Source organism: Corticium candelabrum, chromosome 22 (assembly GCF_963422355.1).
Source record: "Corticium candelabrum chromosome 22, ooCorCand1.1, whole genome shotgun sequence".
Lineage (NCBI taxonomy): Eukaryota > Metazoa > Porifera > Homoscleromorpha > Homosclerophorida > Plakinidae > Corticium > Corticium candelabrum.
Genome location: NC_085106.1, coordinates 3,550,039 through 3,570,297, shown reverse-complemented (window position 1 = coordinate 3,570,297; position 20,259 = coordinate 3,550,039). Strand labels below are relative to the sequence as shown.

The 20,259-nt window shown below is 43.2% G+C and overlaps 2 protein-coding genes across 2 annotated transcripts; one reads left to right on the top strand and one right to left on the bottom strand.

Annotated features, from left to right (window-relative positions):
* Positions 1–555: 555 nt before the first annotated feature.
* LOC134197282 (ubiquitin-associated protein 2-like) lies at positions 556–14,314 on the bottom strand. The gene is made up of 20 exons (XM_062666569.1): positions 14,259–14,314; positions 13,436–13,971; positions 7,828–7,896; positions 7,680–7,761; positions 7,520–7,623; positions 7,288–7,346; positions 7,133–7,230; positions 6,872–7,073; positions 4,717–4,776; positions 4,434–4,481; positions 4,333–4,376; positions 4,002–4,263; positions 3,426–3,738; positions 3,283–3,368; positions 3,052–3,087; positions 2,902–2,986; positions 2,755–2,840; positions 1,534–1,600; positions 1,330–1,469; positions 556–1,178 (listed from the first exon to the last, which is right to left on the bottom strand). Exons 2-20 carry the CDS (start codon positions 13,908–13,910, stop codon positions 876–878), a joined length of 2,619 nt encoding a protein of 872 aa, XP_062522553.1. The 5' UTR covers positions 13,911–13,971; positions 14,259–14,314; the 3' UTR covers positions 556–875.
* A 1,692-nt stretch (positions 14,315–16,006) lies between these two features.
* Positions 16,007–19,403, top strand: LOC134197313 (uncharacterized). The gene is made up of 3 exons (XM_062666605.1): positions 16,007–16,085; positions 16,219–18,596; positions 18,653–19,403. Exons 2-3 carry the CDS (start codon positions 16,268–16,270, stop codon positions 19,201–19,203), a joined length of 2,880 nt encoding a protein of 959 aa, XP_062522589.1. The 5' UTR covers positions 16,007–16,085; positions 16,219–16,267; the 3' UTR covers positions 19,204–19,403.
* Positions 19,404–20,259: the final 856 nt, after the last annotated feature.

Genomic DNA, 20,259 nt, shown 5'->3' with positions numbered 1-20,259 from the left:
TCTCATTCGTCGGGTGTTGGTATTCCTTCATCTCAAGTAGATTAGCTGATCCAGCCACCATAGCCAGAACAGTTTACCAGACACATCAAATTTCGTTGTATGAGCACAGCCGATTAAATATTAATTTATATCCTCGGTCGTACCCAAACCACGTAATAACGCGCGTTAGTTCTAGCATTCCTAGACTGTAACAATAATATTAAAGTTACGTCTTAGTAACAATTTATTTACATTCTTGGAATACCACCACATACTATGCCACATCCTGTTAAGTTTGTACAAAATATTTTATGTAATGACATCCAATTAATTAACATAAAATCAATTAATTGATAACTCGGGCTGTATAAGGGTAACACTATTAGAGTTGTACAATTTCAACCCTAAGCTCCACTTCTCTTGATTACTAGCCGTCACCATACTATCGAAAAGACCAGAGACAAACAAATTCCCATACTACAGTATTCACCCATTTGCTAAGTCCTGCTCTTCTAAACAAGACCTTCCACCACAACAAAATTGCCATCATACTCCAACGCAATACACACACACACATACAACTGCCACTTGGCAAACCAGTTTCTATTCATACAACATAGCAGCCACAGCAAACTCCACCCGAGTTCATCACTAGTCTGCGCCTACACACCTAAACGCTATCCATTCGAGGTTCAGTATCCAGTCTACACGAACCGAAAGCAGACACCTCCCATCTGCTTCCCGGTTAAGAAATGCATACAACATACAATCAAGAATTTTACCTGCATCTACACTACAAACAATGTGACACAAGATGCCAGTACATAAACATATCAACAAGCATAGAGCCAAGCCAGTAGAAATGAAGAAACCATCGCGTCCGTCGTCAGTATTCATCACGGCTGCCAGTTGCCGCCCTCGTAGCTGCCGTACTTTCCAGATTGCTTACTTTGTTGGTGCTGATGTTGGGTCCGCCCTGAATGACCGCCACCTGCACCGTGTGCAGCAGGATCAAGCGCCATCATCTGTGCATGTGCATTGATGGCTCCACCGTGCACCGGTTGGTACTGGTGAGACATCGTCGTCGCGGCAAAATTGCCCGACAAATAGGGATTCGACAGAAGGCCTTGATTACCGGGAGGCATGGCAAACGCTGCACTGTTAGCATGACTGTAGCCTCCTTTCTGTCCGTCATAATTCTAAACACAAATCGGTAGACATTGCAGACACAGACACAGACGCAGACACAGACACAGACGCAGACACAGACACAGACACAGACACAGACACACACACACACACACACACACACACACACACACACACACACACACACACACACACACACACCTGTGCTTTGTATGAGTCGCCACCGGCTATGCTGGAAGACACGAGACCACGATGCTGTGCACCCGAATTCACTCCTTTCACTGAGCCGTGTCCGCCCGCGTAGCCACCTTTGGAAAAGTCCCCATCCTCATAACCTACACCTACACGTCAGAGCGATTGCAATATAGAAAATGTGTGCTGTATGATTGTTATCTATTGTCACACCTTGTGGCACGAAGGTCTGAGCGCCTGCTTGACTAAACTGTGTTGCACCTGCAAGCTTTCCAGGAACCTAAACATAATGAATTTTGAAGCAATGCCATGGCCTGAGTACTGAATTTACATGGTTCACAGTCAAGCATGCTAATAAGCAAATAGAGAGACAAACAAGGATATAGGCAAGCCAACAAGCAAGCAAAGGAGCACGCTGACAAGAAGACACCAAGAAGGCAGACTATCACCAAAAACAGGCACAATGATAAACAATGAAAGTTACAAACTGACAGACAGACAGACAGACGGACAGACAGGCAATAGTAGTGTTTTAGCTATAAATATTGACAAAATAGTTTATAGTAATGACTCTGTAGATGATAGCTACGAACATCAGATGGCTGTTCGTTAGAGTCTTTCTTCTACGACCACTATGGTCGATTATCTTGAACTCTTCAGCCCGGTCACAGTACAACGCTGGCACGAGTGTCATGCGAGCGTCCTGGACGCTAATGATGAGCGAGTGTCAGCGTCACACTGAGACATGTCAGCGTCCACGACGCTAGGCAAGCGTCCACGACGCTGGAATAGAGAAAGTTCTAATCGAGCGTCCTAGTCGGAAGTGACCCAGCGTCCAATGACATCACATGCTCATTTTCAACCAATCGAAAGTCAATCACTGGACGTATCCGGGATATTCTATTCGTTCACATGGCATCGATTGATTCGTCGATGGAAGTTTTCATTGAGTGTGTGCGTGGTTTTCCCTGCGTTTGGCAAGATCAGTCATGAAAGAAAACACTTGATCGAGACTACGGCGCAGCAGCGCAACAAAATCAAAACGTCGCCCATGTCTGTCGTGAGTACGTTGTACACATGTGGTGACTTTGTAGTGCCAGACCACTGTCACAGTGTGTTCTTTGCGTGATGGACGCTCGTCAGACGCAATTCTGTGAATGGTACATCGCCAGCGTCTTCGCTGACGCTTGTGTGAGCGTCATACTGTGAACCGGGCTTTAGTTCTATATGTAGCCTTTTCTGTATTAGCATCGATGTTTTCAATAATGTTCTTTGACAGACAGACAGACGGACGGACGTGCACACACACACACACACACACACACACACACACACACACACACACAACACACACACACACACACACACACACACACACACAACACACACACATCTCTCCTCTAAAATCACATGTTTAAAAACACGAGCACAAACCTGATACGGATTAAAGCTCATGTTATATGGAAGTCCAAACACAGGTGGCATGTACATGCCAGAGTAATACATCGGATTCAACAAATCTGAAACAACAAAACCGTATTGAGACGCTGTACCAACTAAACAGTCATTGAATGTAAATACTCGATGCTGCATCTCGACCATACTTGCTGCTGTCAACCAAACCTGCTGATGAGTTCAGTCCACTCATATCCCGTGTGGTCATAGGCTAAAATCACATACAGGCATCATGAAAGTGGATACACTTGGATGTGGATCATGTGGACGACTTACTGTCTGCAATCTCATCAAGTCATAGTCCATTGTATACTAATGCAACAACCAATGAAACACATCAGCACAAGCAAAATGTAAACACACATGCACACACACACACACACACACACACACACACACACACACGCACACACACACATGCACACACACACACACGCACACACACATGCACACACACACACACATGCACACACACACACACACACACACACACACACACAACCATACCCCCATATAAGGTATTGCCCCTGGCAGAAGAAACGGTGCAGCTGGAACCGTTGGGTAAATGCCAGGAGGCATTGACGATCTCGAACCTAACACACACATACGACACTCACCAACAAACATCAAACACTACCTCCCATACTAACCAGTTCTTGACGGCATGCTGTGACTCATTGTCGTAGTATTCAACATAGCCGCCGTTGATCGAACTCCTGATGATATTATAGGTTTACTAATTATTGACTGAGAATCACCACTGGCCAAAGTGGTCGTGGCACTTGGTAGTGAGATATGACCAGGTACCGAGGCGACGACCAGCTGACTAGGCTTTGCCGCCAGAGATGGTTCCGCTGACAGATGAGAAGGTACTGATGTCAGTTCGGTTGATAAACCAAGAGTCACAGCATCTACGGCGGGTAGAGACGACGGCGTACCGGATATTGAAATGTGCTCTGCCACCTATAGTCGACAACAACAGCACCATACAACGTCAACTCAACTTGAACAGAAAGTTGGAAAGGGTTGTAAATATAGCCAGTTGTGTGTGTGTGTGTGTGTGTGTGTGTGTGTGTGTGTGTGCGTGTGTGTGTGTGTGTATGTTTATGTGTACGTGTGTACGTGTGTGTGTGTGTGTGTGTGTGTGTGTGTGTGTGTGTGTGTGTGTGTGTGTGTGTGTGTACAAGAGATGAGCATGTGCATGTCTGCACATGGCATATGTTCACCTCCCGACTGTCACCATTGCTTGACTGTAGCGGCTGTAGCTCCTCTATAGTCATCGCATCTGGACTTCCCACCAGACCTCCAAGAGTACGCGTCGGTCCACTAGAACCAAACTGACTCACAGCCTCACCGATATCACCAACCACTGACACAGACGACTTCGACTTCGACTCATTCGCAGACGACGGCACTTCAACTTCACTATCCATTTGATTAGCCATCACCGTTTGAGTTCGAGTAACATGAGAATCATCAACAGGAAGACTGAACAACACACCAACCATCCACATTACAAAAACACACACACTAGTGTACATATACAATTTCTTATACTTTGTCACTAAGCTTGTTGATTCCACACTCACTAATTCAATTGGCTACAACAGAAAATTTCAACAATGAAGTTGTTATTCAAACCCAGATGCTTTGCTTACGGGATCTGTAGTAGGGCTGCTGCCAAAATTAATGCCAAGATCGGAAAACTAAAAAACAAACACATCCATGGGTCTCAGTCAATACGAGTATCCTGCAATGCTCATTGTGTACAGCAATCTCCACTACATTCCTACAGTATGACCAACCAAGTTGTTGTACATCACCATCTCATTTATTTGTCTTTCTATTTAGTTGAGTGATCAGATACGTGATGCTTCATAGTTTTTTTAAATGTTTACGATAGCATGACGTTAGGAGAACGCTACAGACAGCGGCACAAACCTCATCACTTATATCTGTTCTATACTTCGACACGGGCATCTCAACGGCAGCGGTAGGAATCTGCAATACCAAACACAGTAATGAGCACAACACGATAACTACGTCTGACGGCATTCCAACAGACATCTAGATCACAGTCAGGTATACACCAGCACAGCCAAATATCTTAAAGATTATGATATTATAATAGTAATAATATAATTGTATGCCCTACTCATTTCGGTAAGCCTCTGCTCCCTGGGTTACGTACGCTAAAACATATTAAAAGACCATACAAGATGGCTAAACAAACCAACATTAGCACTGACATTATCATGCCAATTCATAGCAAATATTTAGTAAAAACATCAGACTTTCATACTGTCCAGCAATTATGCCACATCAGAAAAACACGGATTTCATGTTGATCAGGCAAAATTGTTCAACCAAGAATGCGTCAATCAAAAAAATATTTTGTTGCACAGTCTGCCATGTAAGATTACAATGTAAGCAAAGTCCTGAAGTAAACTCTTGCACAAGGACAGCAAATAACAAAGGGACCATGTTTTGCACAAGAAGTATGTGCTGCCTACAGAGCACGTTCTGTTTCTTTTCGGCACTCTGCAATACCAGCCATTCGCATCAATACACATAATCAGAACCACCAAACACAGAAACGTCAGTGTTGCAACAGTTACACGCATGTACAGTAGTAATTTAATTAGAGGGGGTTCACAAGCCGTGCGATGCAAGTTGACCTTGCTGCACCTGAAAAAATGGAACCGATTCGAATCACTTCCATGTTCGGGGACAGTTGGTACATACATACCAATGATGGTGGAAAGCAAGGCTGCGACGTAAGTGTGGAACCCAGTAACTGGCAGGTGACGCTGCACCACAGACATGCCACTTAATATTAATACTAAATATAAAAAATTCCACTCGAAGACAAATTAAGTTGGTGAGAAACAAAAAAAACATCTTTTGAAACGCAATCAAGACAGAAGGTTAGTCTGAACTACAGGCAACGCTGGATATGAGAGCGCTAGATATTAACACCAAATAGCCTGAAAACAGAGCTCATACGATGGTCACGTGAGAAACATTCCGTCAACACGCGCTAATGCTAGGAGTCTCGCTATCATCAAAATGCTAGAACACTCGCGAGACGTTGAGAAAATGTGCTCGTGGGTTATGAAACGGGCATGGATGTCCATGCAAGGTTCAAGGGACCAACTGCACTACATTTGTGCGCTTGCATTTATCACGTGACCCACTTATTGCTTACCACGTGATCATTGCATGCGCACTGTTTTCACGCTGATATGTAGCGCTTGCATGTTCAAACCTGGGCTTGTGTAAAACGTAACCTATTTGGTTGGTGTCTCCGACCTGAGGAAAGATGACAAATTGGTTTGCGCATGATCTGAACTCTGCTTCAACAATAATATTGCAAAATCGCTCACGTACCTTGTCCTTATTTTAACTGTGACTACGCTCTGATATCCAGCTTTGCCTGTAGCCCAACCTTCCAACTTGATTGCGTAATCAAGTTTGCGGGCCGTAGCGCTAAACGGGCAGACCAACTAAGTTTTTGATGCTCAAATACTGTAAATCAAGAAATTTCCGTACTCATGAAATTTTCGTTATATTCATACAGATACCTGGTTGTACTAAGATAATATGAATAGTATAATATATAGATAGATGCAATTGAATTCGGCTACAGTACAGTACTGATGTCCCATATAAAATTAGCATGTGTATCAACTACTTCATGTGCAGAAGTATTACAATGTATGAGCATAGAAGTTTCTGGATTTACGTATTTGGATCTGAAACCTGGACCAACCGATTGAAATAGAAAAATAATAATAATAATAATAATGTGACAGTTTAAGCATGTGCAGTTTTCATTGCACTGCATACAAATGTGAGACAACAAAATGGACACTAAAACAAAGACACTGATAACAGTGGAATGGGGAAATAGTCGCTAGACCACATTCACTGATAACACTTATGAAGCCATTGCTATGTAGTCATGGCGAATCCGAGCATCAAGAAATGTAATTGGTCTGGCCTACCCCTCAGAAAGATCTCAATTCCCTAAATTATCCAATCTACCCATGCATCAACCCAACCACAAATCTCCAACAACAAACATTCTTGCTACCTGTGAAGGTCCTTTTTTGATTACTCGCCGAATCCTGACCTGCTGTCGACTGCTGCTGGATACGACAGTCACGATAGCAGGATCCTCATGAAGTCCAGCCAAATTAGTAGAACTGGAGAGAGTCAAAGGAACAGTGACTGTGTTTGAATAGGATAAAGTTCGCTCGACAGATGGAGACGAAATGCTAGCGAAGACATCCTGACTGCATAATAAGACAAACATGAAACGTATGAAGAGAGAAGACTAATTTGTTCTTGTTACCTGCCATTTGCGTTCTCGTATGACAACGTTGGTTCCTTTCCAACAGAAAGAACTGGAGAGTCCGAATTGTTCTTGACACCGTCCGGTGATGAAGCATCCTAAACAGTTTAATGTCATTAACTTTGAGTATTGTGCAATACCGATAGCATGCGAACACAATCTGAATTCCAGTTGTCCTCTTCTGTTGTTGAGTGGTTTGTACCCCAAGATGTACCTACAGCGAAACGAAGGTAAATACATACTGAACAAGCACACACACACACAGACACACAGACACAGACACACACACAGACACACACACACACACACACACACACACACACACACACACACACACACACACACACACACACACACACACACACACACACACACACACACACACACCATTTGCTGTCTCTGTTTTTGGCGTTCGTCCAAACCCTCCTGTCTGGCCTGGCCGATCCCGACTGTTACCTCCAAATGAAGTTCCACCTCTTCCTCCTCGACCCCTACATACATACCACCACATTACGTCAACATAACCAAACACAACTAATGTCCATACTTTCCAAACGGCCGTCCTCTTCCTCCTCTGTTGTTGAATCCACCACGATTTTGTCGACCGTTAAAACCCCTCCCACCTGTCCCTAATACATCATATTAAGACATAAACTTAGTTGATACATGATGTAAAATATATTGTATGTACTTACCACGATCCGTCTGTCCTTTCTCAGTAACAGTAACATAGCCACCGTAGTTCTCTCTTGTGCTCTTGTTAGCTAATAATAATAAATCAAAAAATCAATAATACGAACAAGAGAAACTGACAACTACAACATGTGTACTACAAAACAATTATCAAACGTATCCCAGTCATGGTTACACAAAAGCAAATGCATACTAGAATATACCATTGCTAAAACACAATCAAGTCACAGGTTTGTAAGTCCCTCCTACATATTATACTTATTATATATACACTAGTAACTGAAGCTGTGTTACAGCTATGAGCCGTCTGATACCAAAATAGAATCGTCGTGTAGTATTACAAATTTAGACACCATCTTGCTTCAAAGCACACTACTTGTAAAATCTATCTACAACTGTACAAACCTACTGTCGTTTCACGTGAACAAAAGTCCGTAACACTGCTACGGTAGTTTGTAATTGTCAAAGTAAAGAGATTTTATCACACAGTGCAGTGTTTCTGCTGGACAATCGCCAAATAGCCAAATGCTACAAATAGAAGTTGTTGCCGATAAAAACAGTAATGCCTCCTCGCCAATTTGGCTAGTTGTTACAATGTACCATGTACGCCATTTGTATAGTTGCTGCAGCTCACTAACAATGGTAATTAGCACAACACATTAGAGCTCCAAGGACTAAAAGGCAGATATCACGCATGCTATGTACATGTCTTGCACACAGCAGGCACACTTAGCGTACAGCTTCCCTAAGGGTCGAACTAGAAATAAGCACAGTGAAGATGACCGTCATGAGGTTCTGAAGACAACTTCCTAAGTAAAACGGAAGCAGACCGATGGTAAATAAGCACAAGGAAGATGATGATCCTACAACAATGATACTGAACTTTAGAAGAGATGAAACTTCAAGACTTGAATTTAGACAAAGCTTTTCAATTTTGGTATAAAAAGAAGGATGGCACTGAATGCTTAAAGTCTTTCTTGTAGACTTCATTTTAATTTCCAAAGTCACGTTCCTTGAGTATGCAGGTTCTCGCTACAGCGTGGCAGCGTGGCACTGCGCCAAGCTCCAGTAGAAGTGCGCCACACTCAGAAATGGTAAATAGGAGTTCAAAGTCTTACAGCTAGGGAATGTTTGAGAATTCCATACTAATGAAAAACAATACTGAACGTAACAATAGCCACAAATCTAGGCTCTTGCAAAATAAGGGGGATGATAGCCTCGCTCCAAACGTATGCATATGCATAAGTGTTGATTGCAGTCCCAGATGCGCTGCCTCTGATTCTAGTCCCAGATGCCATTCCAGTGACCCGGAACACACACCTCTTCAGGCTCTTGTCCGGAAAGTGTACATCTAGAATCTACTCTAGACTAGTCATGACTTCATGTGAAGCAACGACAGTGGTCCACATCAATCAAAGCCTGACTAGACAAACTTTCTGTAATTTGTCTATAAAACTTGCACAAGCACAATCAATGAACATCGCTAAGAAGGGCTTACTGGCGATCGAAGTTGATTTCCTTGCCAGGACACTTTGAACATACGTTACACACAATCGCTACAACGCAAAGTCCACCACACTTGAAATCAGCTCCAGTGCGCATGTCTGACTGGAAAGAGCAAGGACTGCATGCATCGTGGACCCGCCCATCCCGCCACGCTTCCAAAAATCTCTAGCATGAACCCTGAAGTCTACATGACTTGCGTCAGATTAGAGTCTGTTCGATAATTGGAGAGGACGTGGGGAAAACCCGTATTTCCCGAAGCGAACGTCCTCATCATTGGAAAGCTCACAAGAAGGAGGTTCCAAATCAGTTAATGAATACTGTGATCGGTTCTTGATTACAACACAATTAGTAAATTCCTGTATGACAAGCGCTTCGCTCTGCCCTCCTCCTGCATTTACACCAGGTATCCGATAACTTCAAAGCTACCGCTATAACGCCAACTACTTGAAAGCTGACGGTGACGTACTTTAAACTATGGATTGATAAGTAAAACAGCTGTAGCTAGCAAGCTTATGTAGTCGAAGCATTGGTTGAACCTTTGAACCTAAGTTCATAGCTAAACTGGAACAGTTTATTGCACTAGCCGGAATTAACAATGCCCATCTTTGCTCTTCAATTCCTTATCTATTAACTGCAGTTCCCACGTCCTCTCCAATAATCGAACAAACTTCAGTACTACATTTGTTCTGACAATTGATAAATGCTGCCTGTCTGTCTGACCAGGCTAAACTTGAATCAATAGTAGTTGTTGTCTGTTAGATTGTTAGCTGTTTGACGTGTGGGAAATCTTTTCTTGGCTCTGAAATAAAGTGCTTGGCTATAAGCAAACAAATTCATTTAGCCAAGTGGCTACTAATCAAAACTTTCCAGCGGAAACACTGCATAGAGATACTGTACATGTTGCTCGTGCTTATGAAATGTTAGCTTCCCATATAACTGTAGCAAGCTAGTAAAGAATTGATTATGCACTAGCAGTTACAGACAGATCAGTTTTGTTGTATTTTACGACAAGACCCGATAGGAAAAATGGATTAGACTGTTCTGATAAACAAACTCGTTCACAAAGGTTGGCAGTTGAAATCGGCAATTCATCCCATTGTTTATGGTTGCCATATACAACCAAACACAATTACCACTTTGTGATGAGATCACACAAGAGGCATACCACATTCCTGAGCACGACTAGACACAGTCACACAGCCACGCATCCATCCATGTACATAGTCTAGAAGTTCGGTAGTTGAGGCCAAGCCTTGGAAGTCAAGCATTTGAAGTACACTACTCACTAAGTCGCGTGGCTCTTACGAAGTCGTGTGTGTTTCTTATGGCTCATAAATGAAATTACCCAACAGAAAATCTATTCGAATTCATGTGACTAAAGAAATTCAAGATACTCGATTTCATTACAACCAACTCATATACCGCACTGACGCGACTAATACCCCACCCCCATGGTTGGCTAGCATCAAAGGTAAACTAGGGGATGGGACTTTGCTTGAAACCTGACACCTGGAGGTGTTAATTGGCGGAAGTAATTAACTTAATCAATTGACAAGTAATTAACCACCTGACAAGCCATCCATTGCGGACGACCACAGTCACAAGGTAAAATGAAGAATCTAAATCTGAGTCATTAAAACCTTCAAACTCGGAATCTGATTCAGAGTCACTGAATAGCAAGCTTGCTGCCTCTTGTCTCGTCTCTGCTTCATCTAGTGGAAAGTGATCTAATAACTCATCATCTTGTGCCTCATGCAACCGAATAATTTGTCAGCAAAATCCGAGAAGATCATCTTGATAATGCTCCAGAAGAGCTTGAGACTCATTCATTTGCGCCTGAGACTCATTCATTTGCGCCATAGTCCTACCTTAAAGCGTTGCTTGCTTCCACCTGACAAGTTATCCGTTGCTTGCTATAAATCTTACAATGTTTAGTTCTGCAGCAACTCGCTTTGCTTCGTCTATTAGTGCGACGTTAGAAACTGCCAGGCCAAAGCTTCGCCTCTCTTGCAAAAAGTCAAACACCTGGTCATCAAGCTCTACACTTAATGGTTCACGTCCGTCACGCATCTTTCTTGCTTTCTTTCCTTTCAAAGTTGCTTCGTGTCGCTTTAGCTCCTCGTACTTTGCATTCCAGTCCCGCACACACTTCATGTCAATGCTAAATTGGTTGGCGGTTTTTGACACCACCGAGCCATTGCCTCCATGCCATTCAACAACGCTGATCTTGTATTCTACAGTGAAGCTACAATATCTCTTGGGCATAGCTGCCTAGAACACGTTGCCAAATGGGTGAGCAATTAAAGAAGCTAGTCTATATAGAAAGCGTTAATTAGCACCAATTAAAGAACAAAAAGATGTGAAAATCTTAGGACCTGGACCAAAGGTGGGGATGGGACTTTACTCGAGGCTTGGGGTATTAATCGCTAAAGTAGGGTATATAATTTCACATCAAGTATGACACAATAATACTAATAATGCATGGCACAAAGACAACCAAAGCCAATGTGGTAGGTTGACTATTGTAACAAAGACGGCTCAAACAAAATATTTGTTCTATAGTTTAGACAAGCGATAGGCACCAAAGCTCTATTGAAACAACAAAACAGTGGAAATTAATTAGTAATTTGCCGGGGCAAAAACTGGCTAATCCAATGCAAGCAGCAGATGATCCAATGAACACTTCATAAAGCTGAGTCTGAGTAAGTTAAATCAATGAGGCAAAGTTGAACATGGAACAACGCACCAGATATACCGTCTATGGGAAACAATTTCAGCGCTGCTGACTTGGACACAAGTCGCTATTATTTTAAGTTTCACCACTATTTAGATTTACATGCGCTATACATACACGAAAGGTACATGCTGATATCTTGGCTACTTAGTAATCTCAGGAGCCGTGTGTGTGTGTGTGTGTGTGTGTGTGTGTGTGTGTGTGTGTGTGTGTGTGTGTGTGGTGCTGTGGCTCAATTGGTTAGAGCATGCGTTTAGAGAATGGAAACATTCGGGACATTGCAGGGCTACAAGTTCAAGTCACAGTGATGGCGAGCTATGGCATAATTTCCTTGGGCAAGAAACTTACACACAATTGCCTCTTTCGACTCAAGAGTATAAATGAGTACCTGGTCTTTGACTGGGGTGGCAAAGGCCTCCGACTGCGACAAAGTCCATCAGCCACCGGGGTCTGGGTGGGACTTCGGGTGCCCACACCACAGTTGGCGTCGCAGTCGGTGCTTCTGACTGAGAGCACTTGGCCAGGCTCCAGGAGATTGCTTAGCACAGCCCATAACTCCTACTTAGTGCACAAGAACCCAGCCATCTGGCTGGGGGGTCATTACCATTTAACAGCAGCTCCTTATCCATTTGCCATTTTGCTGTGTGTGTGTGTGTGTGTGTGTGTGTGTGTGTGTGTGTGTGTGTGTGTGTGTGTGTGTGTGTGTCAGAAGTTAACAAGTCGCAAGACAGGTGTCTCTCTTGACATTATTATTAGTAGCCATGCAGGCAAGTTTGTTTGGTACAAAAAGCTAATATGATTCATCCAGACAACCGTTCTGTTATTTCATTAAATGCAATACATTATGCTGCATGCAAAAAACACCGCCCATAGGGTGGGTCTCTGCTAGTTGAAAATAATAACACATTTTCAGGTAACTCAAGTCTGATGACAATCTCTTTCTCACCCAATCAAGCATTAGCAAATATTGGTAGCCAAGCTCTACATAGATGAGAACTATAACATGAGTAGAGTGGTGCAAACCTTTGTCTGGATGTCATGCTTCGGTTCCGTAAGCTAATCTCAAGATTATAAATTACATCAAAAGATTTCCAATTAATTAATTGGAATCATTCATTCATGATGGTTGAATTAGATTGTATTCAAATATTGGCACTGACTCAGTCACTGACAGACAAACAGAAAAAGACGAACAAACCGATAGATAGACAGATAGACAGACAGACAGACAGACATACAGACAAGCAGACAGACAAACAAAAGACATACACACATACAGAAAGAGAGACATACAGACACAGAAAGACAGACATACACACAAACCGATAGCCAGTCAGACAAACAAGACAAACAAGACAAACACAGCTAACCGGCTCTGTTCGTTCCCTCCTTCTTCTCCAACTCTTTGTCAACCCCATTGGCTCGAGAATATCCAGGAGCATCAATAGCATCAATATCCCTGTCAGTCTGCTTCTCTCCCTTCCCCTTCTTCTTCTTCCCCGTCGTCTTCCACTGTCCGCTCGTCGGTCCCCCCTCAACAAGCAGCGTTATCGCCTGCTCCTCATCAAAGTTGCACCTCTCGAGCGCATCAAGAACATCCTCCTCGTTCATACCCGTCACATCCATCACCTTGTGTACTTTTCCTTTCATTTCGGCGCTATTAGCGTAACCCTGAAGCTCGGAATCAGAAATAAGCAGTTGCTGCAGTCGCACTTGGTCTGCTGTTGGCGTCTGCACGGCGCTGGGCTTGGTCGGCGAGGTGGGCGGATAGGATTTGGTTGGTTTCGATGACTGGCCGCTTGTGGCTCTCGTTTTCTTCATTTTACTGGCGTCTGTTGAGCTCATTCAGCGTATATATACAATATCGAGATATCTACACGTCTATCGTACACGGAAATGTTGTCGTCTGCAAGAGAAACAAGTGAAAACGAGTTAGTGCGAGAATGAGCGTGTCCTTGAACGGGTCCCTCATTAGATAGATAGGAGAGAGAAATTAGAAAGAAGTAAACGGTCGGTCGGAGAGCAGTGGAGGTGAGGAGTAGGCAGTGGGGAGACGGTTTGTTGGGATGCACATGGCAACGCGGCACGCTAACACTTGGGTTAGACAAGAACAGACAACACAACAAGCACTAGAGTAGTATTAACTCATGCTCTGGCAGCAAATAGAGTCTAGTTGCTGAGAGATTGTCTTACCTCTGTGCGTCGAACATCAAACTAGACGATCACGTGATCAACTTGAGCGCGAGATGGATACGCATGCGTCAGCGACGGCTTCTGCTAGTGTTTGCTTGTTGGAATAAAATTTGTCTTTTGATAGTGTCTTCTATTTTATACTAATTACAGCGTTTTAACATTTGTACATATAATATGTAAATAAAATTTTAAATTAATAATTTATATTTTATTTTATTTTTAATTTAATTTAAAAGTAATAAATTTAATATTAGAAATTGGGTGGCCAATGAAAATCTTTTCTGGGTTATCAATCTAAATTTGTTGAAAATGTTGGCTACTAAAATTACAGCAACCGCATGGGTACAGATGCAAACGAAGTATGTGTAAGTAAGTCCCTTATCGCAAGTGACTTTTCAGCCAATCCTAGTACATTAATTTATAAGTTGTGTGCATGCATGATGGAGATGAATTCTGATTGTGTATCAAGAACTGGTTCCTGCAGCTAGTGCTTCTCGCCTTTGACTCGTAGTCAGAGTCAGAGTCATGATCATCCACATATATGCAGAGGTTGGACCAATTGCTCTGACTTCACACAAATTAGGTATACTCTGAATTATGCAGACCTTCAGAAGCAAAAACAAAACTGTGTACGTGTGTGTGTGTGTGTGTGTGTGTGTGTGTGTGTGTGTGTGTGTGTGTGTGTGTGTGTGTGTGTGTGTGTGTGTGTGTACGTGTGTGTGTGTGTGTGTGTGTGTGTGCGTGCGTGTGTGTGTGTGTGTGTGTGTGTGTGTGTCTGTGTGTGTGTGTGTGTGTGTGTGTGTGTGCGTGCGTGCGTGTGTGTGTGTGTGTGTGTGTGTGTGTGTGTGTGTGTGTGTGTGTGTGTGTGTGTGTGTGTGTGTGTGTGTACAGCAGAGAACAATGCAAGCCACTAATTATAAGCAATGAAATGCTAAAACATTCTTTTCTGATAGGGAAATATCTAACCAATTCTGAAGAGTTGTTTCCCTGTTCACACCAAACTACTGAGAGCATAGTAGCATGTTCAGTCGAATACCAGTTGTTCAGCCATAGATAGTATATACAATACACATGATGATAGTGGCCTTTCCTGACTGTCAAGTCACATCTTAGGGTATTGTACTCATAGAATCTTTCATAGTTCTTCTTTAGCTATGGTACTGCATGAAGCCGATGGATCCGGTGGAGCATGACCTGAGCCCCTAGAAGTCGTCAGTTGGTCAAATCAAGTTAGCAACTCATTCAACAGATACCTCATCATCCACTCCCTTATGACCACAAGAACCGTTATTGCAACAAATATGAATAAATTAATTAAGTAAGTAAACAAACCCGCTTTCAGCATTTTCGATTCATGAAAAGGCGCAACTACGCCTCAAAACGTCTTCTAAAAAGTTACCACTTTCGATTTCCTTTTCCAATGTACCTACCTACTTGGTTTTCGCTCTAGACGCGCCTTACACGTGATCGCAAACACGGAGGCGCATGTGCGCACCGTCCCTCGTCATTTTGTCCTCTGGTAACTTTCGCCATCACATTTCCAAATAGTAGATACACAGAAAGACAAATGCACGCGCGAACCACCTCCGACCGACGGCTCATAATAGTTCTAACGTCAGACGGTCTATTTCACAATAAAAATTCTAAACCAGTTGGTTCACGCGCATGATTGCGCAAACGGTCTGGGTCTACGAGTATGTCCTTTCATTGTGATTTCCGATTTCCTAGACTCGGCAAGATTGACAAATTTCTGCGGTTTGTGGCAGTTTATGTACAAATTGGACGCAAATTAGCGTTGCGAGCAGACCTTTTCCGCCAGCTGCGCTAGTAAGAAACACAAACAGTCACCAATATAGCAAGTACAATTATAAATACGCACAATCTGTTTTCCTTCCAGGGTGTGTCATTGTCTATTGACCTACTGGATGACTACACTCACCTCCACGGGCTTCTTTCGTAGAACAACGCTCTTAACATTCACGTGACGTCACTCACAAGGTGTGACGTATATGGCACAACACCAGAGGGATATCATCCATTCTCTTACCGTTTCTCGGTTCGTCAACATGAACACGATTCTCCTCAGTCTGATAACCGTCATCTCCGTCGGTTCCACTCAACAGCAACCTTGCAACCAGTTGAAAATGGATGAGCTGAGGAGACAACTTGGTGTCACTAGAAGTACCACCATGATGGATGTCATTTCCTACTTTGACCGGGGCCTTGCTCGAAATCTAGCCGAGAACGACTTTTTTCAACATTCCAATCGGAGTCCTGTCTCTAGTTGGCCCCTTCTCAATATAAAATGTTATCGGAATTTGAAGAGGACCGACTTGGTATTATCGTCTGTTTACTCTCCGAGTCTCGATGTCATTCCGATGCTCATGAATATAACCAGTGTTCGATCTCTGATTAAGATCGCTGTCGTACGAGGCGATATATTCAAGAAGGATGCCGATTTGAAGTTAGTCGTTCGACGGTGTGATATCCGAGGCGTCTGGGCAGTCGGCGGTGTATCCATTGGAGTCAAAATCCGGAAGGGAGATAATGGAGTGATGTATGTGTCGGGGTTGTTTTATAATCCGATTATACAGATCAAGCCATTCGTCGAGTCGCTTGCTGGGAAGGACGTTGTCCCATTGAACATCGAGTCTATTGCATTTCCTGGTAGTGATGTCAACTTTTCGTTGAATGATGCGCGTCTAAGCGGATTGTATACCGAGTCTCGTGGATATGCGATCACACTGTACGGTCGCCCGTCATTCAAAGGACCTCGTGACATAAAAATTCTGTTGCAACGCGACGCTCGCTCGCAACGGACTGTGTTTGCACTGACTGCTGGTTATTCGTCTGTCTCTCTATCGAAACTCGTACATCAACTGTCTGGTATTAATACATCGGCCGTTCCTGTTATTGGACTGCTGACCCCGGAACATAGTAAAGTTATGATAGCGACTGATGATGTAGTCGATGTGTTTATGCCACAGGACGATGGCGAATTGGCACAAATATTTGGTGGACGGCTGTTGAAGGGAACAAGTATTGGAACCAGCCTGAGCAACTTGAGTCCACAGAACAGTTCTGAACAATATGTCATTCGTCTTGGTACACACACGGTGACATTTACGACTTCCGGTGTTGGAGTCCCAATGTGTGACCTATTGAAGTCACTACAACCCGGTTTCGATGTTAGCCACTTGTCGTTACCGCATGGAATTCCAAACCTACTCACACGTCCTGTTACGAGTTTCTTTTACGATGCAGAGAAATCGGCGATCGGTGCGAATATCGATTTGGATGATTTATATCAGAGGGCATTTAATATCAATTGGGTTACTTTGAATTTTCATAAAGGCGTGGTTACTCTAGTGAATCAGCAAGGCATCGATGCAGCTCATTTTGACCTTCACGCTGACATCCATATTGGTACTGTTGGAGGACACGAGGCAATAGGACACGGAACATTGACAATCTCTTCATCACCATCACTACATTCTGCACATTTCTCGGCCATCACTCACACGACAGTGCAAGGCGTTGTCGATGCATTTGGTTTGAAGGTTTATCTTCCAGTGTCACTTTTGGAAGCCACTTTTCCGGGTGGGTTGTCACTCGTGTTTTCAGTGACGCAAGAAACTGTGATACATACTATCGCACCTCCAGGCGGACTCAAGCTGCAAGGCACCATGAACATCATCGGATACACATTACCAGTCTCTATTACAGACATCAATCCTATAACTGGTTTTAATATTGATCTAGTCATGGTGCCCATCAGTTTGGACAGAGGCTTGTTTCGATTCAATAGGGCAGAACACGAAGCTCTCAGTGGCCCGCGATTTCACTGCAATGTAGACCAACGTTCTGATCTCGTGCAAATGAGAATGGACGGTCACGTGTCTCTATTGGGAAGGATCTCACAGCCTGCGACGCTGCACGTAACGACTACTCAATACATCATGCACGTTAGTACGACGATTTTCCACCATCGTACTCCGTTGACATTCTATGCCTCGTATGGCCCTCTCCCGTCAACCACATTTCAAGTGTATGGTAAACTGCCAACTAACACGATTTCAGATATCACAACTAAAGTCGTGGGATTGATCACCGCTGCTGCTCAAAATGCGACAGAAGCTCATGCTGTTGTTCAGTCTCGGGCACATGCTCTATCAGTTGCGCAGACACGATTTGATCAACTAGTCAAACGACTCAATCTCCACAAGAAGAATTCGCTCAAACTAAAAGCGGGTTACTCGAGTGCACTCGCCGAGCTAACCGATGCTCAACGTAAGAAAGAAGAAGCGTGCAGTAACATCTCTGATATCTGTGAATCAAGTAAATGTCTGTTGTCTTGTTATGCGTACGAGTTTAGTTTACCTCTTTTGTTTTAGTCTGTCAGCCTTGTTACAATTGGAATTGTTGCATTCGAACGAAACCGGAATATGAAGGCTGTACCAAATGCCTCAGGCGCGATAAATGCTGCTCTAAACATCTGGATCCAGTATGCGCTCGTGTCTGTAATACAGCAAGTAATAACACCGAATCCCGAGAGCATGCTAAAAACGTCGCAAGAAACAAGCTCGATAAATCAACCGAAATCGAAAAGGCAACTGCTAACGAAGTGGGGGCACACAATGCTACACTTCGTATGATGAAAGATGCTCTGAGGAAAGCAGAGGCTGCAACATCTAAAGTAGGAACGACGGCTGCCACTGTGCTCACTGAAATGGGTACCGGTCGACTGATTGTGATAAGAAAAATCGAGTTTGATGTTCCGATCGCGATGGCGGCCGCTGGGAAATTTCCTGGTACAGTAAAGGCGAGCGTTCTGGGAAACGACTACCATACGTTTGCGATTACTATTGATCTGGAGAGTGTGGAGGTAATGGTGGATGGCCTGGCAGAGAAGGTATTTCCAGGAATCACGGCAATCGGTCAGTAATCGACTTGAGGGTATTGACACTTGAGGTTAGAAAAGGTTATACATGTACGACTGACATGATATTTACAGTGGATCTTGTTATCACGTAGTAGACATACAACAGATATCTATATCTATATCTATATATGTAGTAGCATGTTTGGTTGCTTAGATGTCATCTCTTCGGATGAGAGTTGAACTCATGTCTTTATATTTCAACAGACTGTTGCTTCTTTTTCTTATTGTGACTTTAATTATGCACTGTACTTGCAATTGTTGTGTCTTGATAGTGTCGTTGGCTGGTCATCCATCGCCCGAAAGCATGATGACGTAGTATTCTGACTTATCATAGTGACCTTGGTTAATTACCAGGCGGGTGACTGATCTTGTCTCATGAAAAGTATTCTGAGGATGTTGAGACAGACAGTGCAATGTCTACTTGCAATGCGTATTGGGTGTACAGGTGGGTTCCGGTTGTCTTTAGGAGGTCAAGTGGCATGTAGACTGAATGCAATTTTTAGAAGGGTGTGTATAGAAAGTGCACACATTTGACCAACTGTAAATAGGTCAGGATGTTTAATGGCAGTCAGCTGTGTTCTCTGACTAATTGGATCATCTCACAAATTCTCAACTACAAGTGATGCAATTAGATTTCCTGTTGGCCTCTTGCACTTGAGGATGGATAGCGCCAGACCTATTTTCGTTGATTCTCATACAATTACATGTTTACGGAATATAACTACAGGAGAATGCCTTAATAGATGATACAGCACCACCTACAGAGACAGGATGGTGGATGTGACAAGATTGTGTCACATCGACGAAATACACTGTATGTATTAGTTAAGAGTGGTAAACATTCACAATCACACCCACTTCATGGATATACATGGTATACAAGGAAATGTTTGAGATCTTGAAAGCTCTAAACAGTCCAACCACAGTTGTGTAGTTTGTCGGTTGTAGGTGTATACTGAGAAGCTGCATTGTCAAACAGACTATATTGCTGTAAAAGAAGAACGTTGTGTGGGGAAGCAAATCGTGCTATTCTTCAAAGCGGACAATTTCACATGATGA